The sequence below is a fragment of the Styela clava genome, chromosome 2 (genome assembly GCF_964204865.1).
Source record: "Styela clava chromosome 2, kaStyClav1.hap1.2, whole genome shotgun sequence".
Lineage (NCBI taxonomy): Eukaryota > Metazoa > Chordata > Ascidiacea > Stolidobranchia > Styelidae > Styela > Styela clava.
This window is the reverse complement of record NC_135251.1, coordinates 17,355,479-17,381,914: the sequence shown is the minus strand read 5'-3', so window position 1 is coordinate 17,381,914 and position 26,436 is coordinate 17,355,479. Positions and strand designations below refer to the sequence as shown.

The 26,436-nt window shown below is 31.9% G+C and overlaps 1 protein-coding gene across 2 annotated transcripts; it reads right to left on the bottom strand.

Annotated features, from left to right (window-relative positions):
- Positions 1-725: 725 nt before the first annotated feature.
- LOC120336499 (uncharacterized) lies at positions 726-26,296 on the bottom strand. Of its 2 annotated transcripts, none has more exons than XM_039404191.2 (11): positions 25,964-26,296; positions 19,115-19,279; positions 18,210-18,475; positions 17,682-17,854; positions 17,135-17,272; positions 15,922-16,052; positions 14,842-14,967; positions 8,664-8,849; positions 5,689-5,820; positions 5,154-5,277; positions 726-3,373 (listed from the first exon to the last, which is right to left on the bottom strand). In XM_039404191.2, the coding sequence occupies exons 1-11, from the start codon at positions 26,087-26,089 to the stop codon at positions 3,168-3,170; spliced, it is 1,773 nt and encodes a 590-aa protein (XP_039260125.2). In that variant the 5' UTR covers positions 26,090-26,296; the 3' UTR covers positions 726-3,167. The 2 variants fall into 2 exon arrangements, with proteins under 2 accessions (XP_039260125.2, XP_039260126.1); XM_039404192.2 differs by lacking the exon at positions 25,964-26,296 and adding an exon at positions 20,518-20,709.
- Positions 26,297-26,436: the final 140 nt, after the last annotated feature.

Below are 26,436 nucleotides of genomic sequence, written 5' to 3'. Positions count from 1 at the left end.
TACCAGTTACCGTACCACTGTACTGCCCGTGTAAGCATTAATAAAATACAGGTATAAGAACTGTGCTTTGCTCAATAATTAAACTTCACACCACTAATTCAAAGAATACTTAATACTGTATTCAGTACCGTAGTTCATTTCACTCAGAGACAGGCGCGGTCTCACGCAAAAACCACTGCAACCAAACCTTATCTTGATACAGTGATAAGATCGATTTCTTGAAGTTGGATTACGCGCCATCGAGAACGAACCAATGTTATGGCGTCACGGAAGAGCGACCGCAAATGGACACTTTTTGTTTCAACGCTCCCGCAACAATAGTCGATCACGTTCCGCTCATTGCCTCACTGCAAGTTTAATTGTTCAATTGCTAATACTATGAATATGTAGTACTTGCTACGTTGTTTTACCGATCAATACTGCGTACTTGCGAGCAGAATCACGCACTTCACAACTCTGCCCTAGCTTTCTTTCAACCAATGAGCATATCATTGTTCCGACTGACGACACATGAATGATTTACCCAACTCAATAAATGCATAATATCAGCGGTTTTAATCATTGGCCTCACACATCATGGTCCTTAGCACCTTCCTGACTCGCAGACTATATCTCCATTCTCCACCATCAGACGTACTTAGCGCTTGAACGGTCCATCTGGTTCATGCATTTAATGTTCCCAATCAACTACACCGACGCTTCTTTCAGCGAGATAAAGTTTAGAATTTTGTTAGTACAAATATATTTGCCGTTTGAAAACTGCATGATTACAAACAATAATTTGCAAAGTAAAACCAAAACCATTATAATTAAAACGACTATCAAAGAAAACAGTAAGCAAGATGGTCTCACCAAGCAGCATATCAAGAAGTTGTCTGTGGACAAAACACCAAGCAGGTGAGAAAATTTCACCATATTTTAAATGGTAGATCGTCAGACTAGACCTGATTCTATTATTTAATAGTAAAATACTGCTTCCATATGATCTTTACTTAATCCACTGGGAATAGAGAAATTGTTTTTCTTGAAATTCCTTCTTCAAATTCTCGAATAACTATAAACCTGTTGACGAATTTATAAAACTCAACACTAATGATACCAAATAATTAATAAAAACAAGAATATAACAACAAAAAAAATAAAATTTGCCCGGTTGACACTTGAAAAAAGAACACTCATAAATTTTATAAGCATAGCAAGGCTTCAAAATGTATCCAAATTTCATCATGTTTTATGCCAGTAAAAGAAATACCAAAATTGGCCAGCAAAGATCTATTTTGATTCAAATTTAATCTGTAACACGAAATGTTCATCAAAGGATACAAAAGTCAGGTATGAGAGGTGCATAGAATATAAGCCTCTCCTCTCATATATCCCTACTCTCCCTATACTTTACTTTTATGTCTCAGTGGGATCCCATATACATAAATGAATAGCGATCATTTTGTTTTTCGTTTCAATTAATTAGGGTATACATCATTGAGCAGCTATTTAATCCAAGGAAGGATAAGTGACAGGAAAGACTTTTGCGAATTGCCAGCTATAGTGTTTGATACAACTCAAAACTTATTCAAATATGCTATGTTCAGTCAAAACATGTAGGAAGATCCCATTAATAAAAGGGTTGACATAGAAAAAATGTCCTACAATGAAAACAAGAATAAAACTTGTAATCAATAACAATGAACTTTACCTGCTTGGCAAGTCAGTAGCTCTATCATGAAATGTGTGAGGATATGGAAATTTTGTGTGGACAATCGATTTTTGTTTTCTCTTATTTTAATTTTGCAGAATTATTTAAAAAATTTACGTTTCATTTTAAATTCAAATTTAATTTTTGATTACAATTATTATTATCAACAGTCATGTAAATAAACACTGACTAATGGGATCACTTTTTTAAAGTCCTAAAGCTTGCAAATCATGCTGTAATAAGTATGGGCATTGAGGACAAGCTTTGTTTATATATGCAGTACAGAGTTACACTTAGAAATACACTTATCATTGTAACTGGATAAATTCAGTCAGTTATGAAGTATGTGATAAGCGATTAAAAAAAGTTAATCAAAGAAAAAATCACTGTTGCAAAAACAATAAAAATAAGCATGAATTATTAGGTTACCGTGTGAAACTTGTGAATTAAATGAATGAAATCCAGGCAAAATGGAAAACTGAGCGCAGAGCAACTTCTTGCTGCCCCAAAGTTTATGAAGCACCGCCCTAATGATACACACTCATTACTGTTATAGATTCAAAGCGTAAACCATGTTTAGAAGTTCTGTGTCTAGAGCTAATCAGATAAACTTGGAAATGTAAGTTATGATAAAAGACAGTAAGAACATAGTACAAATTTAATTGAGTATGATTATTTTTAGCCAGTGTTTATATAACAAATTTTATTCCTTCAACACGTAAAAAAATATATGTCAAATGTATTTTGCTGACACCCAAATAGTAATTTTGCTATATTATCTGTGAAAGATCATATTGGCAGCATTAGGAAATTGTAAATTAGGTATATTTTGATTCAAGTTAACCCCATGAGTCCAACATGAAATAAAGACATACCTATGTGTATCATTGAAATTTAAATTCATTGCAAAACCCATAGAAGCAAGGACTATGCTTGAAAGGATAAAAAGCATGCATGATAACCAAAAAAACGATTGGAAATTTTGAATATAATAAAGGGGCGAATAATAACGACTATTTCATTGTATTAGCACTGACATTGTTTGTGCAGAATTTAAAACAAGAAAAAAATGATAACAATAAGATTGATAATAACTGACACAATTTAGTGCAAATAACGCAAGACAGAGAAAGAAGGCATGGTACCTTTATCAAATGAAACATTTGCGGCAAGTGTTATGCCTTTGACGATTCTTACAAATTTAAAAGCAGAAAAGCAAGCAGGGAAAGTCTGTTCCATTCCAACATTGTCACAACAGCATACAGGTATGTGCCATGGTAATCGTTCCCAATGGTAATGTCATGAAAACATACCAGACCAACACAACTCTTTCATACACGCAAGCATAATACTTTTCGCAAATTAGCATCAACACCGCATTAGATAAATACACATCATGACACTAGTGTTGAGATCTTGCTCGAAGGGTTCAAATTGGGCTAACTTATTATTGACCCATATTGGGGCTCGTCTTTTACACCATTGTGCGATATGGTCCATGTACTCTTAGATATTGCATGATTGTGCTTGGACCTCCTTCCACACATGGTTGTGGTATCTGACTCAATGGACATCCCTCAATGGACATGAGTGCTAACTTCTTGCACAAAGCGAGTTCAAAAGGCAGGTCTTGTAGAGGATTATCATTCAAATAAAGTTCTTCGAGTGATGAAAGGTTTCCTGGAAAAGAATCACAATGAACATATTAAACAGTGATTTGTATCCATCTTACCACTTGTTAAGAAACTCAATCTGTTAAGGATGAAATGGAAAGTTACTAAAAGCGACCTAATGAATTCTGAATCATTATAGGCTGTGCTTCCCATAGAATGGATACTTCAGAATTAACATATTTCATCCAACAGATTGTGGGTGTGATGGCCTAGCACAGTTTGAACCAAAACCTTTTTCAAGTGACGTAATTTTTTTTTAAAATAAATTTCGTAAAATCTTGAGAAGGATATACTCGCATATATACTAGTTATGTAGTGCTTTTTTGGCGACGAACTAAAATGGCTACTACAAAACAGTATTTTCACATGATATTTATTTCAGCAGTAATATTTCAAAGTTACTAGTCAGTAAGTAAGTTGGGTTGTGGTTTTGTGGATTCACTTGAGCAAAATAGAGGCTGCCAAGTTTTAATGATGAGATATTTCCCATATATAAACTTACGACTGAGCAATACTACAATACCAAATAATTTATAATAGAAATAAGAAAATTTACTAGAAGATATTTTTGTCAGAAAAACATGCCACCCAAAATAATTTTTGCCCCGTAAGTTGGGAGACACTGGACTAGCAGTTACAGCGCTTGAACTAGCTGTGACCGACGTACATTCCCATTTATGTGGACCTTATGAATTAACTGAGAGGCTGACAATGAAATCAACAATTCTCATTCTGTTTTGCGCAAGCAATTCCATCGCCACCATGAAACCTTGTTACAATAATGCCATTTTTTTAAACAAAAAGAGAAGACTAACCACCAATCTTCAATTATTAATGGGCTGCAATATTCTATTTGGTCAACAGCCAAGATTACTAATCGGATTATAGTCACAAAGTAAAAATCAATTATCCACTCTAATGATGTAGAGTGAAATTAAGTAATCCTCTAGGGCAGTGGTTGTCAACTTCTTGGTATTGCGACGCCCTCTAAAAAATATTGCCAAGCTGCGACTCCCGTGAAAAATGTCTGGATACCTTTCAATAAGAGACCTCTTTTACAATGAGTTTTATTTAAATTATGCCTGAAGAGAACTGCTGTGGTGTCAATATTAAATATCTGTTTAGGTTAACGCGCAGACGAAGTGCTGAACAACGCTTGATGTTCCCTTGTTCATGAAAGAATTAGAAATGAACGGCATGCATGACTCGATCTGATCCAGCCTGTGTGATGTCATAATTGGAACAGATATAACAGGTATAGATAAGATCGATCGTTACAATAATTAATATATTGTCATTTCCAGTTCTCAAGTATGATTTAAACGAGAATAACGAAAATTTTGACTTTTTCTACGCATCGCAGGTACAAATCCGCAAAAGAAGAAAAGTTTTGCGACGCCCTATCAATATTGAAACGACACACAGTTTGAGAACCATGGCTCTAGGCGAGAAATATGTAGTTAGTTACATGTATGTGTCTCTAATGTCTTTTCCTTACAAAGGGTAACCACATTATACACGCGTAACATGCTATAATGTGATACTCACAATGTATAACAGTGAAGAATAATTTGATGATTATTCCATACAATATATATGACCTTTGCTCTGAACAAAGCTTTCAAACAGCATCCACTGCTGGGTGAGGACCAACTATAGAAAATTTTTCTGGTTCGGCGTGACCTACCCTTTCTATTACACAGTAAGTAAAAAGGTGGGATGGGATTTTAAAAAAAGTACAAACAATAAGAAGAAATATAAACAAAAACAAAAAAACGATGATCTACCTATTTCTTCTGGAAGTGTTACCATCTGATTTTCTCCAACTGCTAACACTGTGAGACTCGCAAGATGTCCGAGACCACGAGGCAGCACCGTCAGTTGGTTTCCTTGCAGCATCAGTTTTTTGAGCTATAACAAGATAGAGAAATTAAATAAAAGATCGGTACTCCTGAAGTATGCCCGCCAAGATATCGCATAACCTGAGTTCAGGTTGTGCGCCATCTTTCATAATTTGATGGATGACCAAAAAACCCATGAATTTCCTAATTACTTATACAAAAATAAAGAAAATTTGGACCTCCTGGAATATGCACATCAAGATGGCGCACAACCTGAACATAGTATGTGTGTACCGGTTAGGATTAAGGTTGTGCGACATCTTGGTGAGCATACTTCTGGAGCAACGAAAATTTATGTTCTCTCTAAAATATGTTCCAAATAACCTGGGTTCTGTTTTTTCTGTTACTTTGTACAGCATTATACAGACGGAATAAAGATGATAAAAACGCATAATGAGTGATAAATAGCAAAGCGTCTTACCTGCTTCAGATGTTCAATATTAGGTGGAAGGCTCTCAAGTCGATTTTCCTCTAAATCTAAGAATCTGAGTTTATCAAGATTCCCAATGCCCGGAGGAATCCTCTTCAACAAATTATTGCTTACAATCAGTACCTTGGGAAAAATTATCAATAAATCAACAATAACAATCAATACAAGAACATCTATTGACATAAAAATGCTCATTTATGTAGACTATTCAAAATCATTTTAGATGAATAACATTTGGGTAATTATATTTTTCCTATATCTGAATACATATAACTACATATCTAGTAGGGAATAACATATGATAACAGTTCTCAAGTGCATTCAAACAAATTGGGAAATCTAATCGAAAACAGTTCATCTGTCTCTATATATAATTATTCCTAATTTTAAGTTTAATTGATAAGTGTTATTAATATTACTCCAGCAGATATACTTTGTTAGTAGGGTCAGCTGATAGATTTATTGACCATGCGAATCTACGTTTATCCCTTGCCTACTTGTTTATGTTTTTTTATACATTTTTGATAATAAATGGCCTTTTTGTCATATTGACATTTGGCAAACTGATGCAATAAAACAATAGTGATTACTACAAAGTAGGCTTCATAATACTCATATCCGAGTGAACAAAGGGGCACGGCAGTAAGGCTAACTAAGAACCACTGGTTTAATTAAGGTAAAAGGAGATGTTGTAAATGGTATCTAACTAAATATATTTAATTTAAGTTGTCATTGTGTTAAGGAATTTAATTTTCACTTCATCACTCATGACATCATACATGGTTTTATTTCGTCAATGAGATTAAAATTAAAAGGATTCTTTAAAGTGATTGCGAAATCGTTTGATTGATTTTTTTATTCATCGAATCTCATTGAACCACCACATTTTGATTTTGCAATTTTCTTTAAGTTTTTCTAAACCCTCTGACATACTACATTAAGAAATTCAATTAAAATATTTGTGATTTCACTGTCGCATTTCCTTTTGCAAATCCAGAATATAAATGAAAAATATTACGCAATATGTTGTCATTGTGTCCAATAGCATAATGAATGTGAAACATACAGCAGACCACAAATATGTAGCCAATATTGCACAGCTGTGAATATTATACAGTCGTAAACCACCAAAGTTCAAAAGTTAAAAGTTGATTGCCAAGTTGGTATCTTTGAGTGAGCTGAACTGTTATTACCAAAATAAAAAGGTAGCTATTTGCAGAGTTAGAAAATTTCACCATAAAACCGAACAATATAGTTTTTCTAAAATATTCAAAAGCTTTGTAATAATATCTAGTTGATTTTTCAGGATTTTGCATATTCAAATAAGAATAAAAAAGAGCTTTTAATATTTACGAATTACGATATTCCGATAAATTATGGTTAAGTTAATATTACTTTTGTACAATTCAATTTTGAATATTTATATCCCTTTATACCTCAAACTTTAATATGTATTTTATATATATTACATAATATTTCAACACCCCCCAGATTACAAAAAAAATATTGATTGTCTGGATTTAATAAAGACATTGATTTTTCTTGGAACAAAACTTTGCAACATATCTCTTAAGTTCAAAAATTTGCTTAAATATAAAATATTTGCATCTCTCAATTTTCATTCAATACCTTCCTGCAAATATGTTGTGAAATTTTTCCATATTTTCATAATTTTGATAAGTCCCAAAAATTCATAGTCAACACTAAATAACCGTGGGAATATTAGTCACCAGCTAAACTGACAGCTCTATTGATTTATCTATGTTCAAACTCGATAAAGCGTAAACAAATCTTACCAGCGAAGAAAACAACTCAAATGCATCAAAGTGCTTCTTCCCGCTAAATTATTTATCATCCGTAAAATTAATTGATGTTATAATTCGATTACTCGACACGCAATTGCAATTTAGTTTCGCAAGAATGCATCACGTAAATTTCTAATGTTAACTTATAGATTTTTGTGGCTTCCGAAAATGGAGTGATGAAAAATGAGGTTTATACAATTCTGGAAATAGGAATAGATTCATTTAGAAATAAAATTTGTTACCAAAAATTGAATTATTGAACAAAACAAATTGAATATTTGAAATTGGCTATATACAATATATTGAATATATGATTTTAGGAAGAACTTCAAAAATTTTGCTATATTAGCATTCAACATCTGATGGTCAGATATGGGAAAATCTGTCAAAAAAACTGAACTAAATTTTATTGTTATCAATTTACAATGATTTAAACATTTTAAACAAATGGTGTTAATGAAATCATGTCAGTGATGTCACAATTTTAAAATCAGTCAGTTCTCAATATATTTTAATATTTTAACTTGACTTTATTTACCCTAACATCTTGCATGTTTGAAAATATTATCTCAGGTCGTATTTGAAATAGGAAATTATTAGGCCATGCCTGGTAGCTATCATGTTGTTGTTGTCTCAAAGCAATCAAAATTTCACAGAAAATAAATTTGATCATCTAAATCTTTTTTAATGAAACATAATTTATAATAAAACAATTTGAGGGTTTCAACTTTCAAGACAAATAGGCGAATGTTGAAATTTTGAAATAATGTTATCTGAAAAATCATGAAGAAAAACTGCTTTTCAAGCTGATTTTCCAATAAGAGGTAAAAGCCATATTCAAGTATTCTAATAAAAAGTTAAAGGAGTTACGAAATCAACAATACCGGTATATCTTTTCCTCATTTTTCTGTTAAAAGCCTCAAATTCAAGTCAGAAATGGAAAACATGAAGAAAAAAAAAGTCACACAGTGAACCTGTGACCAAATATAGCTATTCTCAAAAAAGAAGAAGAAAAATTCATTCGTCTCCAAACATGGTTTCAAGGGCCTGGTTAATCAAGCATTAAAACTATTTCCCATTTTCGTTCGCCCCACTTCTCTCAGTAATAACAACAGCCCCTCATGAAGTCAAAACTATAAAAAAAAAATATTTTGGTCTCACCTCTAATGAAGAAAGACTGCCAATGTCATCAGGCAGGCGAGTTAATTGGTTTGAAGCAAGACACAGTTCAACCATACTGGTCCATGTGGCGACATCCAATGGTAGTGAAGTAAGTTGATTGCTACGCATGTTTAATTTAGACAAATGCTTCGCTCTTGAAAAAATGCCGAAAGGTATTTTGTTCACCTGTAAATAAGTTTAGATTCAGGTAATACAGTCAGTTTACCAAAATAATCACTTGATGACAAAATTAAAAATGCCGGAACACTAACTTATAACCAAAGTGGACATTTGAAGTTATATTAGAAACTAGTCTAAATATGAATAAATAACTATTCTAGAACTGTTTAACCTATATGAAATGAATTTAATATTTTAAAAGGATCCAGAAAAATAAAAATTGATCATCATTATGCTACATGAATACAATAACAGTTTGGCTGAATAACTGTAAAATAATTTCATGTTCATTTATTTTCCTAATTTTCATGTTATATTTTTCGTACCTCCAAACTGGCACAAGGTTTTATGCAAGCAGTCACATTAACAAACCAAGTACTGTGCCTGGAATGATCATTATCCGAACACGGTGAGTAGCTAAATTTGTGGAGTTTTTAAATAGCATTGAAACAAAATGGCCGATGTGGACTTTGGTTAAAGCGTTAGGCTTAACTATGATATCGTAAAAAAAGGTTAAAATCTCGGGTTTAATTTCCATGACCATAACCATCAGCTTATCCAGAGTGCAATAAATTGGGTAAGCCAGGGATGTGCAACGTGTGGCCTGCGGGCAAAATAAGGCCGACAAGCAAAAAATTGTGCGTCCCGCGAAGAAGAGTCAATTTTAAATGGTGTTCAGCCGCGAAACAAGTTTTCAATTCATTTTAATCTAGCATGTGCGAATAACTTTATTTCCTTTAGTTTGCAAAGCCTATATCTGAGCTTCTGCGAAGCGAAAAACTTGTGTAATGAGATGAATACCCAAAGTTTTTGAGCCTGCAATAACTAGAAACCCTATATTAAATAAAGATGTGGCCCGCGGTTTTCACCCAGTTATTTGTATTTGGCCCTCCTGTATTAAAGGTTGCACACCCCTGGGGTAAGCAATTTCAAACTGAAAAAATTCTATATCAGCTCCTTACTCCGCAGTGGCTGCTTGTACAGTGACTTGTTCAAAGCAAAAAGCATATACCGATAAGTATATTGTATAAAAAAATGTTCAAGTTTCCTTGTTATGTACAAATATTCCAGCATTATCGAATATTTTCCTGATTAAATTTGACTTAACATATTTGCTTTAAACACCTTTGGGCTACAGCTATTAGACTAAGATGTAATTACGAATTTACAAAAAAAACATAAAAATATATTGCCCGTTAAATAATTCTATCCAGAATGTAATTACCTCCTTCTGTCTTTGTTAATATTCACATGAATAGGTTTTATCCTTTAAAAACAATAACATCAATCATTTGGACACAATGGAAATATTGATTGAAATATTCCATAATCCTGACAAATTATTATGATAAATGTTTATTAATAGACAAAGGATCAGAAAATCAATTCAATTCTGATTTGATGCAAATGCTTTAAGGTAATTCTAGCCTAAGAAAGGTCTAGACTCCAGACAAGATGCCAGACCAATATATATATTTATTCTTATGTATAAAGGTCATATATTGTAGATACCGGTACTCATTTTTCAAACTCAAATAGTGAAGGATTGAAAAAAATAAGCATTTATGATTCCTACTTTTCTTTACCATTTCCTCACTTTGTAGTGACACAAAGAATTGTTTCAAACTTTCACAAATCTTGTTTGTAAAAAAGCAACATGTTTTTGGTTGTTTTTCAATGCAATATAAATCTATTTATTTTAAATATTAAGATTAATTGTGAAACATTATTTACGAAAAATAACAGGCATATATTATGATCGTTCTTTGGATCGTTCTTTGGAATCTGTGTAAACTTATACAGGGGTGCAACACCATATCACTTTATATTTTGATTGCTAATCGTTTTGCAAAAACACATCCGACTGACATATCCTACAATCCCTGACATGTGTCATGCTGTGTTTCAAAATTTCAATTATTCATGCAGAAGAAGTGACTAAGCTAAAATGCAACATTGCAGGTTCACTAGACTGCAATCTTGCAAAATAACAATGCAGTGCATAAATGCACTTTACAATCGAGCTGGAAAGATAAGATATGGGAATAAAACCCTTGAGCTAAAAATAGAAATCCATGGTTCCTGCAAAAAATATTGCTGATAAAAGTGACATTGAACACTTGATGATTATATTCAGGGCACAAATACATAAGTTATTCAAATATTTTGAAATCAGGGACATGCAACTGTTTATAGTAATGACCCAGAACGTAAAATCATGGCGAGGCTGAGTTCCTGACTTTCAAAAAGCTCATTTCATTATAAGCAATTCAAAGTTGACTTTGCATATGTTTATCTGCAAGCTGATTCCTGGAATTGGTCTTGTTCAGCCTCATTTTGAAATAAAATGCTCATAGCAATATGTCCTCTTCTAACACAATGTTAAAAACGCCAACTGTGCATTTACAAATAAAAAAAAAGCATCAGATGAAAGCATTCAAAAAATAATGGGCCATTTTGTTACAGGCCACAAAAATAAGTTCAACACACGCCAAGTTGCACACCCATATTTTAAACTAATTTTAAAAAAATGTCTGAAAACAGATTGAATGAAGGATATAAATCTATTACACTTCAGTGGATGGGCTCAGGATGACATATGCACCTAACAGGCTAAAAATTCAAAATGGGTAATGAAGACAATAATATACAACCATTTTATTATGATATTTCTCAAAAATATCATCATGATATATTGAAGTTAGCTTTCAATTTATATATCATATGTTCGAACTAAGTAGGAAATTAATCTAAAAATAATCCCAAATGAAGATTCCAATTAAGATATTGGAAGATATGCACAGAGCAGAATGCAAAATTTTTTCCACCATTACCAAACAGTCAACAGGACTTAATTTAAAACTAATTTTCTTCGTTATCCGATTTAATATGATTCAAATACAAAATGGCTAGGCTAGCAAGCCCAAACCACCATGACTTCTTTATTTTTCTATACTATTTTCATCACAGCAGGATTTCCATTCAAGTCATTTAGGAACATACTGATGACTACAGATTGATGATTCAATTTCCTCAAAAGTAGAATATTGGAAATCCCCATTCGGCAATTTTCATATACTTGAAAAATTGAATATAGGCAACTCAAACACATTCAACTGACAATCAGGAAATTGTGATGTTCAATAAAGTCAATTTTAGATTTTGAGGAATAATTTACCGTAGATTTTGAATTTTGAATCTGTTGGACATAAAAGTATACTCAAGTCTACCTATGATGTAAAATTAGTAAATCAATTAGGACAGTATTCATGTTAACAATTCGAAATGAATAAATTGAATATCTGTGAATTTGCAATGATTTCTGTAAATGTTTCTGTTGCATAGTGGCTATTAATATATTCAATATTTCATATACCAAACTAGTAATTGTGAATGTAATCGGAATAATAACTTATTTCAATTTCATTACAGCCCACCCTGATAAACATTAGAATAAATCTTATTGGGCTATAACTATTTGTTATGAATACCATTTTCTATCCATAAATGGAAAGTCCAAACTCATAAAACAAATACAAAACAAACTGTGTGACACATATAATGATATTTTTTATGAGCAGGACAACCGAGTCCAGCTAAGGCCATATTGAGATGAGCCAATGAATATCACCAGAATTTTAGTAATGTGTCATCAGTTGAAAAAACAAAGTGATTCATGTGAAAGGGATATTACACTTCTCTTGGTCTGTGCAATACCATCGTGGGCAAAACCAAATACTCAAGAACAAAAATCGGTTATTTTCAGTTTTGCATGATATGAATAGATTGAATAAATAAACTGTTATCATTGGCAAAAAGCTATAGTAAAATAATTGATTCCATTTAAAAAATAAAAAAAACGAAATGAATTTATTTCTAGTATTTTTTTTATTAATCATAGCGGATAAAACAACTGACAGAAACATGTTAAAAGATTCTCATCATCTACTAGAATGTTGCTGTGCAATGAATCAATTTGAATATTATAATTCATGAAGTGAAATTCAAGCATAACCTATTTGGACATTACCATAATTAGTTTTCAAGATTACTTTTCCATTCATGCAATGTAAATAGATATTGAGTCGAAAGATATATATACCTATATATATATATATGTTGAAGTTCCGGTAGCTTAATTTGGCCCTAACACAAGATTTAGAAGAAGAACATGTGTCAAATAAAGGAAGTTAAAACGTCATAACGACGTAAATATCGTGTAAGTACGCATGAATTGTGTTGTATACGTCAACAGACTGTCACGGTGTGCTGATATGACGCAAAAGTACACCGATGCCATTTTTACTACCATGAATCCAAAATACCATCCTGACCAAAATTTTGATAATGGAGAAAAAACTCAACTTTCAAAACAGTTTTGAGTTAAAGATATCAATTACTGAGAAAACTGAATAAAACCAGATCAAACCAGAAATATCTACATTTAAATAGTTACCATTCCATATACCGCTACCTACGGTAATATAATGCCAAATCAATGGTATTATGCAACTAATATAGTAATACAATTGGGTATATTTATCAAACTATTCCGAAAGATTTTTATTCTGAAAAATTTGTTATACTAAACAACAGAAGTAAGGCATTTGCAATGCAGCACTATGTCTTTGTAAAAAAAAATGAGATTTGTGCTTAGTTTGCAAACAGTGCAGGCTTAAATGATTTGACCTGACATAACAGATTTAGATTTGATAGTGTTGAGTGATCTTCGCCACAAGAAACACAGTTTTTCATTTTTATGAACAAGAAGATTGAAAAAATGAGCTGCAAATTCACAAACTCATTTATTTGTGCAATTGAAATACCTTGGACACAATACATTTCACAAAATGTGAAAAACCACAAAGAATGCCTTGGAAGTCTCATATTGTTTTTCTTCCTAAACCAACAAACACCATGTTGTATCTATCCTTGAATTATACAGATCAGTCACTCTTATGATAATCTTCAAATCAATTGAAAATTGAGCTCAGACAGTTTAATCATAATTAGAAAGCAACATGGTGTAAAACCGCTAAAAATGACTAATCCTACCAGCAAACTATTTCGGTTCTTGGTATTAACGATAAAAATATCCATCCACCAACCACAAATGGCTGTATATGGTCCTTATTAAAAAGTATTTATTTGATCCATCTAACCTACACATACAAAATAAATAACATTTTGACAAACTGGTGAGACTAAAAATGTGTGTGGTTGCAAGTGGATGAAAATAACCTATAGGCATGACTAAACTAGATTGATAATGACAGTATAATATTTTTAGGAATTCATACCCACCTAATTTGAATGATTTACATACCGGTATTACCTATTGTCATTGAAGTATTGATTATAATACCTTTATCATATTCATAAATTACAAATCTATTTCTGTAACTTTTTATTAAAACACTTTGGTGGATAGGGCTTCACACTATGATCAGACAACTTGATAGCACCAATTTCTCGAAAATATTTTCAAATAAAACTCAATTGAAATTTCAATATTTGTCTTGAAATGCTTGTTGCATCAAAGTTTTTGAATAATAACATAGTATGTCCTAAATATCACTATTAGTCTTTCATGTAGAACTATAATGCACATTTTTCAAGTTGAATGAGATAAAGTATGATATATTGAGGATTATTGTATATTTTATTTCCAATTTCTTATAAACCTTATAAAACAACTTTCTGTGTGTCTGTGTGTGGTCGTCGAATTTGCTATTTCACGCCAAAAAGCATTCAATTATTTTAAAATGTAGGAATGACAAAAATTCATTCAGTAAATTTTCGGTACGTTTTGAAAAGGTGTGTTGCCTTTGTTCCGGTAGCTTTGGCAAATACTATTGCTTAGTTTCCCATGACCCCATTAAGCTTATCCATATATTTGGAAATGTAGAGTGAGGAGAAAATCTATCTTACCCAGTTGAACAATGACCATGCACTAGCAGACGGTGATAAATGAAACGCTCAAAATTTTTATTTCTACCTGATTATGTTCCATGTTGAGTGAGACAAGACAGTGGAATTGAGCAGGTCCACCAACAGGATAGGATTCAAATTCATTTCTCGCAAGAGTCAAACTTGTGAGCTTTACAAGACTGCTGAGAAATCCCTGAAACAAAATATGGAAGTAAATAATGTTCAATCATCAATATACCATCAAGTATGATTAGTAGCTGGAGCATATTGTCAAAAACAGTGCATTAGCTGATCATGTTTGGACAATTTTTCAATTAGAGGAATAATCAAGTAATCATAATTCACAACAGCCGAATAGGATCCGAGTATTCGGTTTAAAAACTGCAATATATAATTTCATATGAACATACTTTTGTAAAATGACATGTATTCTTGTGATCAACAAGGAAATTGCCAAATTCCCACGAAAGAGAATCTGACAAGAACAAAGAGTTCTTAGATTACTGGAACTTTTGGGTACAATCATACACAAACAGAAGTTCAAGTGTTAAATAAATTTTTGTTCATTTTCATAGAAAGAATTTATGGCTTCTGTTTTTTGTGGTCATCATGTACTTAAGAAAATTAGGTAATTAGAAGTACATAGTAAAATCATAACAGACGTAAAATTCCCGCTATTATAGTTACCCGTAGTAATAATGATCTCAATGTTTACTTAATAGTAATATAAAGCTTTGGTGTTATCTGCAGGAATTCATGAGCTAAAAATAGTCCAGACAACAAAAGACTTTACAGTTAGCAGGTAAGCTTTCTAAAAATCACATTTTATTCATTTCACCACTTCATAAGTAGGTTTGAAAGAAACCAAAACCACTTGATGTATTCAACAAAAACATTTGATTTTATCAAATCGTGCTTGGATTATATGTGGCCTAATGAATAGATATATTGACTGAAAACTAAATTTATTATTAGTTTACAAACTGGACAATGTGTGAGTTCCTGAAGTTTTCAGATAGGTATTCCCAAATGACCACATTGATATAACCTAGTTATTTTAAGCTAAGATTATCAATGATTGACACTCGACCACACAATAAAAATATATGAAATTATAGTATGATAATCTCTGTATTAAATTTCTTACGTCTGGCAATGAAGGTATGTTGTTGTTTTCAAGATTAAGTTCATCGAGTTCAATACATTGTTGCAGTGACTTCGGCAATCCCTTCAATTGATTATATTTGAGACCAAGACGGGTTAGCTTGGTTAAATTTCCTGCATGATGAAATATATACTAGATATAAAAGCGAGAATTCCTTAGCAACATTTTTGAAAAATAGTTATTATCAAAAAATGTATAGGTTATAGGTTTATTTTCATAATTTGCTACAAAATTGAGGGATCTGGATCATCTATTTTAGATATCTCTTGTGATTCTTTTATTCAAATTTGAAGAAAAAAAAATTTGACAGGTGAAAAGATTTGTTTTCAAAACTGTACATTTGTTAAGTCATGGATCAAAATATTATCCTTTAAAAATATTTTGTCAAGATGATAATAAGTAAATTTTTTTTATCTTAACAATATATAGAAGCATGTTATAAAATAACATATTAAAAATGTGAAACAATAATTCAACCTAAACTCAGTGTGAAAAATTAATTTTGATTCAACACGTTACTTGACATCTATCATAAACCAGATTTCATTTAAAGCTGTTTGGGTGAAATTTAATCATGTGAAAAAACCCTAAAAAAAGCTGACAGCTCAAATTTAGAACATCCATAAAATCAATACAGAAAGCATTTATGAAATTGCTTCCAGTTGATAAGATATAATGCAGACTTTTCGCAAACCCAAAAAGCAATTTATAAACATAAAAGCAGAAACCCAAAATACCGTAATACATACCGGGTAATGCTGATATTATCATACAAAATACAATCGCCGTATATTACTGCAAATATATATATCATATATCAGAATTGGCCATGGTAGTGAACAGTATACTATAAATACCTGCAGTAATAGTAGCTAATGCCAACTATAAATATCAAAATACCATATCAAAAAAGCAAGCCTTTTAAAATGTTTATGAAACAAATAAAGCTAAGTGTCTATGAAAAATCTTGAAGGTACAATGTATCTAATTTAACACTGGAAAAATAATATTTTATATTAATCAAAATGTCAATCTATTATATTTGAAAATAATTTCAAGATGGATGAATTACTACACAAATTATAAATGTAGGTCGAAAAATAAAGATATTAAACTAGAAGTTGCAAATTACCATGTAGAAACAGTCATTAGACTTTACAATGCACTTGAAACAGATCGATAATTCCCAACTCACCTAATGATTCAGGCAATGTTGTCAATTTATTATGTTGTAAATCTAACGATGTCGCCAATTTGCAGTTCCCTAATTCTGAAGGTACGTGCTCTAATTCATTAAATGAAACATCGATTGTAACAAGATTCACTAGGTGCCCTGGAAAAAAAGGATTTATAAATACAATATAGTATACTGGGAAAAGTCGCATCAAATAATTTTGTAAAAAAATGAAGACTATTATTAACAACCTGGCGATTAGGTTCGAATCTTTGGATTGAGTGGCACACTAATGGTATGGATCAAAGTTAGAAAAACACAAATATATTTCTGTAACATTTCGTGTGTCCAAGGTCAGACTTGGTCAGTTCGGCAACTGTTTGTCTGAGGAATTCGGACATTGGTCGGTGTGCAGTAAGAATCTTGGATCACATTTCATAGTTTCATATGCAAAATCATTTCCTAGGTGATTGAAAAAAATTGATTTTCACTAGAATTTTCAATATTTTTCATCAAATTTACATTCATTATTCTTAAATAATTTCAATATTGTTAAAACAACACTTACCAATTTCTGAAGGCAAAAATTTTATTTTGTTCTCTCTGACAATTAATTGCGTTAGGAGTTTGAGATTTTTAATTGCTGGATTTATCGACGTTATTTTGTTATAACGAAGATATAAAATTCCCAATGATGTCATAGTATACACGACTGAAGGAATATCTCGCAACTTATTGTGTCTAGAAGAAAAAGAGATAATAAAGATAAAATTGAATCCATATACAATATTTGAAATATACATACAGAGTAGGCCGAAAGTAGTGTGACCTTATTAATAATTAATTATTAATAACTGTTACCTACTTTCGGTATAGTACAGGAATGAAAATTGGTTAGCGCTTATCACAAGAAAACTATAAATCTTAAGTTTTTTCAAATTAAAAAGTTTGTCAAGTTGACCGACTTTCTAGCTAAAAACGTGATAAAGTCAAATACACGTAAGTTTCAGGGTCAAAAAATACGACCAGCATAATTGGTGTTATGGTAAAATTATTCAAATTTGGAAAGGATTCCAAATTTCATGATAAAACTTACCTCAAGTCTAACATCTTTAAATTTTGAAGACTTGACAATGAATCTGGTAAAGTAGTAAGATGATTTTCGGCGAGCGCTAGTGTTTTTAAATTTGTCAAATTTCCCAATTCTTCCGGTATTCTGATAAGTTTGTTTTTGTAAAGAAAAAGCTCTGCGAGTTGTGTTAAATCCTTGATATGTGTGGATAGTGTAATAAGTTCTGATTTACTTAAATCCAATCGCAGTGCTTTGTCTTCTTTGCATTTACTTATCTTCTTTTCCACTTCCTGTCAAAAAAATTTGTAGTTTAATTTTAAATTTTGTAAAATTTTGTATGTGATTTAATAACCTTTGAGTGTAGTATTCGGATTTATGGGCATGGAAATTCTTTTAGTAGCCTAATGGTGAATCTGAATAATTCATTATTTTGAATATGTTCATCTTGAAAAATAGAGTGCACCACCTCCAATAAATAATCCATGCAACTGAATGAAATAACTTTGAGAAAAATGAAAATAGTAAATTTTTAAATTTAAAGCATAATATTGCCAAAGTAGTACCAAATTTGCCTATGTCACATGTTAGGATTTACAAAAAAATCACATCTTTGATATTTTCAGAGCTGTACAGCCAAATCCTAAAATAGACATAAAGCATCACCTAAAATCAAAACTGAAACACGTATGGCTTGAAATGAAACCCCAATCACAGGATTGCCTCAGGTCCATAAGGACAGAAAATTAAAAAAATTCAATTTTTTAAAAGTGTAACAAAAAGGCTACTTTGATTTTATTGTAACAATATGATAACCGATATTCTCATTTTTATTGCATTCAAAGTTAAAAATATGGATCATCAAGATATCTACCGCTTTTGGTTACATTGCGAACAACTCGAACAAAATGGCCGAAATTTAGTTCACTTACATGGGTTATTGCTTTTGAGATTTTCTTATCCTTGTGTTTGCTTTTCGGTTGGTTGAAACCATCAATTTTGACAGATTTCTTTCGACCGACATCCTTCCCATTTCCAGCTCCATTATCTGTGTTACCGATCGGGAAAGATGTGACTTTTGAACTTGTAGCTGCATTCTGAAACAGAAGATATAAATTGAACATTTTTTGAACATTTATTGTATTTCTGCAAAGAAGTTTATTAGGAACGAATTCTCCATCATAGAATTATCGATACTCCTGTAGTATGCGAACCAAGATGGCAGTCACCAGAACGAAGTATGTGTACCACTTCCAGGTTAGTGTTAGGCCATCCTTTTATTCCAATTTTCCTTATTTTAGTTCTATTGTGAGTTCAGGAACTAGCTAAGTGACTCCCGTAGTAATTGTACCAGAAATTATGGCCTAACCCTAAGCTGGTGTACATACTACATTACGGTGTCGGCTATCTTGGTTCACATACTACGGGAGTACCGAATTATCTATCATTGGTGAAAATTAAATGACTATTATACAATCTAACTGAATTGGCTAACTAAATGGACACCTACAAAGGATGGATGGAATTCACAAGAACACAAGACTACTTCACCCCAATACCAACATGGGATGAACAACTCAGGAACTTGACTTCATGAGGGAACAAGGATAGCTTGTAGCTACTAAGCAGGACATTCTAACTCATTATTTTAGTTTATAGATATTGCGTTTAATTAGTCCCCTAATAATCCCCTAATTAGTCTATTGTTACAAAATTGCCATTGTACCACTTATGATGACCCTGCAGCTGCACCGCATTGCTTAATTAGATCAAGGAAGAATGGCTCGCCAAACACCTTTCTATAACATGATTCATGTAACTACTGGGCTATAACTACTTCCAAAATCATTTAAGATCGGGCATATGTAAACTGCCAAAGTATTTCTCGGCCTCGGCCCATACTGGTAACTAGACAAGAGATCATGGTTCACTATAAAATTACTTTCTATTCAGCTTCTCTCCCATGAATTGAAAATCTTTATCTAATCCAATCCCAAAGATACTCAGAATTCCTACTTTACTTTTTAAAAATAGATGTTCCAAAAATGTTTTTAGTAGAATAAATGAAACTTATTAATAAATTAAAAATTCAATTCAATAATGATTTGAAAGCTCTAAGCAATAATCATTTCAAAAATCAAAACTATTCCAAGATTTTAATTCTTATCAAAATATAAAACAATAAGATGTTTGGAAGATAAACACGAAACGATGGGATAATATTTCCAGAACACTGAATGACTAATTAGCTCATTTCACTATAGAAATGCACTATAAATGTACTGTACTCAAAGTCTCAAACCAAAAAATACCAGGAATCGAAAAATAAAATTACCATCCAAGATGACGAAACTATATTCATTTTGCGTCTCATCAGCATACACAATTATGGTAATATTACCTAAAATTTTACATTGTTAGCAAGCTAATCTTTGAGCAAATTTAAACACCAACGACGTATTCACTGCACTATAAGTATATTGGACCAGTTCTCCCATTAACTACCTAGGGAATCAACTGTATGTAAAAAAAATGGCAACAAACACTACAAATACAGAAATCAATAGAAAACCTTGATTGATGAGACTAAGAGCGTAATAATTGATATATATTTAGAGTTCCAAGCATGTAGCTGGTTGTTAAGTGCTGTTTAAGTGGCAATTGTTTATTTTCTGCTGTAGGACAGATATTTGATTAACCCTCTGGGCATGTTTTGTGGTCAAGTGGAGAGGAGTAAATGATGACACATTGCACATTGAAGATTGGCATAATTATCAATAAATCCTTATTTCGGTGATGTAATGCTCATGATACTATTCTTGGAATAAATAAAGATTAATTATTTACAAATGGTAAATATCAAAACAAAAACAAGGCAAAAAAATTTGACATTAGTATAAATAAAGTGAATAACAAAATTTTACGACTGACAATCCTACTTCCATTGTGATTAGGCAAATCCACTGTATATAGTTTCAATTAAGAAAAAGCAACTTCCATGCACATGAAAACCAATAAATGGCTAACTAATTCCATAATCGACATGGACTGGTAACCGGATGAAAGGCCGTGGTTCGCCATATTATATTACGTCGTGTTATGGGTCTTCCTATCCCCCAGGATAAATATGTAAATCCTATCCTAACCATGATACTAATGTAAAGGATTGGGTTATCATGTATCTAGATGAGAGAATTTTTCGGTATCAAAATTAAATTTCAAATGATTTTTTCCATACAACTGATACAACTTAAATTGCATTCTTTAAGAAACTAGGTATGTTTTTTATTTTATAAATAAAATTCTTCAACATTAACTGTCGAAGCAATTAGAAAATAAAACGATATGTCTGAAATAACTTTTGAACAAATAAACGAGACTAGACAGCTCACAAAGGTAAATAATGAAGAACTAATGTCCAACAATTAACCTTGTCAATTACGATGAGTAATGATAGACAAGTTTCTATTGTCTGTCATTTAGTTTTGATATGAACAGCCTCAAGGCTAAAAATTAGTATTTCTGAAAAACTGGATTTGTTTTGTATTTGGCAGATTAAAACTTTCTCAAATTGCCATTAATCTAATAAAATTTTCTTTACAGAAACAAAAAGATAACTTTTCAAATCAGAGGCACAAAAAACCTCTTTGGCAAAAGTACCAGTGAAATGGGCGTTCCAGAAGTGTGTGTACGAATATGGAGGAAACTAATTTTGTTCGCCTTCCTTCACATCAAGTTGTGTAAAGGGACTGAAACATATAGGCGGGGGTGTATATTCACTTGGCTCACACAGACATTCCTCGAACTCGTAATAGGACTAAAATAAGAAAAATCGCAATAAAATTATGGCCTAACCCCAACCTGGTACACACACTACGGGAGTACCGGTAAATGCGCTAACTTTTTGACAAAACTATTATTTTACACAACTTGGTCTATGATCCCAGTGATTGGGAAAAGTAGAGGAGGAAAACAACATAGGTTTAAATTTGACATAAGAATGCAATACTATTTCAATCAATTACAGTGATGACAAATGATTTCATACTTGCTGGGTGAAGCAGATTATGACGTTTGCGTTTGGGTAGCAGGAATCATAGAAGATTTGAAACTCATAAGCTCAAACATTAGGATATGATAGGATTTACATATTTATCCTGGGGGAGAAAAGAGCAAATAATACAGCATAATCAAATGGCAAACAACGACCTCTGGTCCGATTACCAGTCCCTGTCGGGTATGGGATTAGTGAGCCAGTTATTTGTTTCATGTGCATGGATTTGATTGAGAGATTATAGTTTATTATTTCCAAAGATTTATTTAACTAGACTTTTTATCAAACATATTTGACTTTGAGAAACCAATGTACATTACAGTGCAGAAAACAATAATACAGACCCAAATTCAAATGAGAATCTATTGGTAATTGGTCAAATTCGTATTGTAAGCTTTCACAGAATGTAATATGTATCTTCAAAGGTATTGAACACCAATATCTAAATATAACTCAATGACTTCATAACGTGACAGAAATGACTCACAATACTATAATAGATTACGTTATAATGTATTCATATCATGTACGTTGGAATTCTTAATAATCATATGAAATGCATTTGGTTTTCCCCAATCATAGAAGTATATTGTTTTCATGCACAGAACTTAATTTTCGGAATTCATCAGAAATGATACATCAAACAAAATGCACACTTCATGTAGAGATACCCATATCAGTGTACTAGTATTTTTAAATTCAGGAACACTATTTGACTAATCAACAACTTTGCAACCAAAAGTTAGATAACATATACGGTATATGACCAATTTTGCTTTATGAAGAGGCATAAAAAAAAACAGGTAAATAAAATTGCAAATAATATTCATCTATTATGAATGTTAATCCAATATATCAACTCAAGCATTTGAGCAATCCTAACAGAGACTTTACAAATGATAAATAATTTGCATGCCACCATGAATAACAATTTTAAAAACACTTAAAAATTTACAAGCCGTCTTACTATGAGAGATAAATTGAAAAAAATGAAAGGTTTCTTGAACTAGAACAGATATGCCTTTGTAATGTTATAATATTATAGTTTCAGTTACCAATTATCGCGGAATCTAAGAAACTGCAAATGCAAATAAGCACACAAAAAAAGGTTTCTGTAATTTTCTTTTACAACACATCTATTTGCCTATTTGATTTTTGCTTCAAACAAGGCTCTACACAAGAAGTTGAGTCTAACACACTGGTTCTCAACCAGTGGGCCATGGCCCACTGCTGGGCCACAGAAAGATTTTGGCCACAAGAATTTTCAGGCAACAAAAATGGACCACGAAAAAAAAAGGCTGAGATCCACTGGCTAACACTATAATAAATAATAAACAAATACAACACATCTATTTGCCTAATTCATTTTTGCTCCAAACAAGGCTCCACATAAGAAGCCACTCATATGTAAGAAGTTAGTTTATTTGTGATGAGACCGGGATATCGGTATGAGATTCGATACCTGATGTTATCATAGTTGAGTCTAACACTTTAATAACATGAAACAAATGATCATAAGAAATTAAATATTTGAAATCAGATTTTCCTGACACATGGCAAGTAGACCTACAGCTCGTAAACAACTCTCTTAATAATCTGTAACAATAAGCAAAGTTAAGCTTCTATTTCAAAGAAATTCTGACACATTAGTTCCACTAGAAACCAACTGACCTCAAAAATGGCTTATTTTGCCAAGTAATGTGTTGTTGAAAATAGACTAGCTATACATACCGGTATTACGCAATTTGAAATTTAACCCAACCGTAACAATGTGGGACAAAACAACAATTACATCACCGCCATAATTTTTACAAAAGGTTCCAATGGAAGCTGATTCAGTGAAATGGAACGTCATTCAACATAGAATCTTTCAAACAAAATTGAATCCGAATTTGATTGTAAATAAAGATGTGTATATCTGAATGATTTAGTGTCCAATAATAACTGTTTGTCATTCCTTTCGTTCTTAATATTCAGAATTTATCTCTTGTACATCAAGACCAGGGATATCCAACAAATGCAATTTTATTAACTTTGGTGGAATTCTTGTTTTTATCAATATTTTAATTTAAAATTTTTTTGTTTGAATCATTTGACATCTAGTGGGTATACGAAAAATTGACAAAAATCAACTATCTGTCGAACAGTGTAATAATAGAAAATCAACCAAAGCAATGTTTATCTAAATAACTTCGCATTAGCAAATTCAATATCTATGAATTTACAATGACTTCTGCGAACCTCTATCTTAAATATGTTGAATCTAAAATATTCAGGATTCTATGTTTTAAATTTACATTATGAAATCTATTTGGAACAGTACAATATTCGATTTCAGGCCATCTAAATTATTGTATATGCAGAATCAGATTTGGTAAAATGTGATATTATATTATCATGATCACAATAGCAACTAATTCAATTGGTATATCAACATTATCAATTATCCGATTACTAAAAACTTTTCTATTTTATATTAATTTTGTTCATACAACTAAAAAGTTTTTAACTACCCTGGCTAAGGGTGTAAAAAACTATTACCGGTACTTAAAATTTCACTATAGCCAATTTAAGGGCAAAAAACTGTGGATGCCTTAAAAAACTTCTATGAAAAATCAGAACCATTATAACATAATTGGTCAGTAAAAATTGAACGAAATTTTTAGATGTGGCATTAAGTAAAGCAATGATAGTGACATTTGGACAAAAATACAAATCAAAAAACTCCATCAAAAAATACACATCAAAATATTGGTTTGAGAAAATTTTTTAATTATTTTCAATTTAGAAAAACTTTTTTTTTATAATCTAACTAATCAAAATAACATAGGCCTATTCAAATTATTAATACAGCAGTTATGACAAAACAACTTCCTTTTGATGAAACCTGATATCTGTGATTTACTCTTATAAAATGTAAGATAACTATCATTACTTAAAATTCTCCTGATTTATAATAAATAGAAAATGTTATTTAAATTCAAACCAGGACCAGCTTTGAACAAAAATGAAAACGAAGACATAAAACCATAAAACATAAGAAAATCGATATTTTATCATGCCAAGAACAAGAAACAAAGTAGAGAAATTGGTCGTACATTTCTGGTACATATCACAGAGTAGAATATGTGCAACCTTACCTATGTCAATTCTTCATTTCCTAACCAAATGGAAGTCATACATATGCAAAAATGGTTGTACCATGCCAAATAGTACTTATATCGTTTAGTGGACAGGCTACAAAAATTGGATACAGAAATTTTTTCTATTACATTTCAAAAGCGGGGGATATTGTCTCGTTTCAGAGAATCCCATTTTGCCGATTAACAAAACCCCTCCTTTCAGGGACGTCTGGACATTGTTATCCCTCAATATCGGCGAATTGAAGTTGCGCAAAAAACATCATTATTAAATTCATCGGAAAAAATAATCAGATTGAACGAAGGAAAAAAATGTTTACTGTGGCATTCGAAAGTATTTAGCATAAAATGGCAATTTTGGTCACGTGACGGCCGGGATTAATTTAGATTATTATCGAGACAAGCATGGTGCGATAGGACGCATCTGCCGTTGTGCCAGCAGCCCCTCGTTTGTGAGACACGTAGAGTGTTTGTCTTATTGAACCAAATGAAGGGACATTCTTAGAATTTGGATAGTGTGCCCCACTGAAATACAGAGTTCTGCTGCACCTGTAAATATTGATATATGTCTTATGTAAGATACGTACTTGCCCCGAGTCTTCTCTCATTCCTGGGTTTTGTTGAGTTTTACCGTCAGAATTTTTGCATAATCCTTCAGAATTCGATGCCGAGTTGCCTCCAACAGACACGTTACTTGGGTCAGGCTGATTCATATCATGGAAGAGCCAAGATCAAGGACATCCTTGCAGCTTTAAATATATCCAGGAAAGTTTACAAAAATATAAGACAGTACAAAGTTGAAAGTATACTTGACTTTTCCTAAACTAGCCCTTCCGTATTTAGCCAAAAACACAGAGATGAGATGCTTCTGTTACCTACAGCTACAAGATACCGTACTTTATTGATCTAAAAACAGTGAATATCCGGGATAAATAGTGAAATTTGTAAATGATCAAATCCTATCCATGTATCCCATGGAACTAGGACTAGAAGCTCGGTTTGCTAGAAAATGCGCACTTATATACCGGTACCTGTATACAGATATCAGTACTTTGGATAA

Excerpts from the sequence above, each read along its gene's own strand:
- LOC120336499 (XM_039404191.2), bottom strand. The coding sequence starts at position 26,089 with ATGAATCAGCCTGACCCAAGTAACGTGTCTGTTGGAGGCAACTCGGCA. Across the intron at positions 5,821-8,663 it reads GCAGTCTTTCTTCATTAGAG|GTACTGATTGTAAGCAATAA; the intron begins GTGAGACCAAAA and ends ATTTTTCCCAAG. Across the intron at positions 5,278-5,688 it reads ATATTGAACATCTGAAGCAG|CTCAAAAAACTGATGCTGCA; the intron begins GTAAGACGCTTT and ends ATCTTGTTATAG.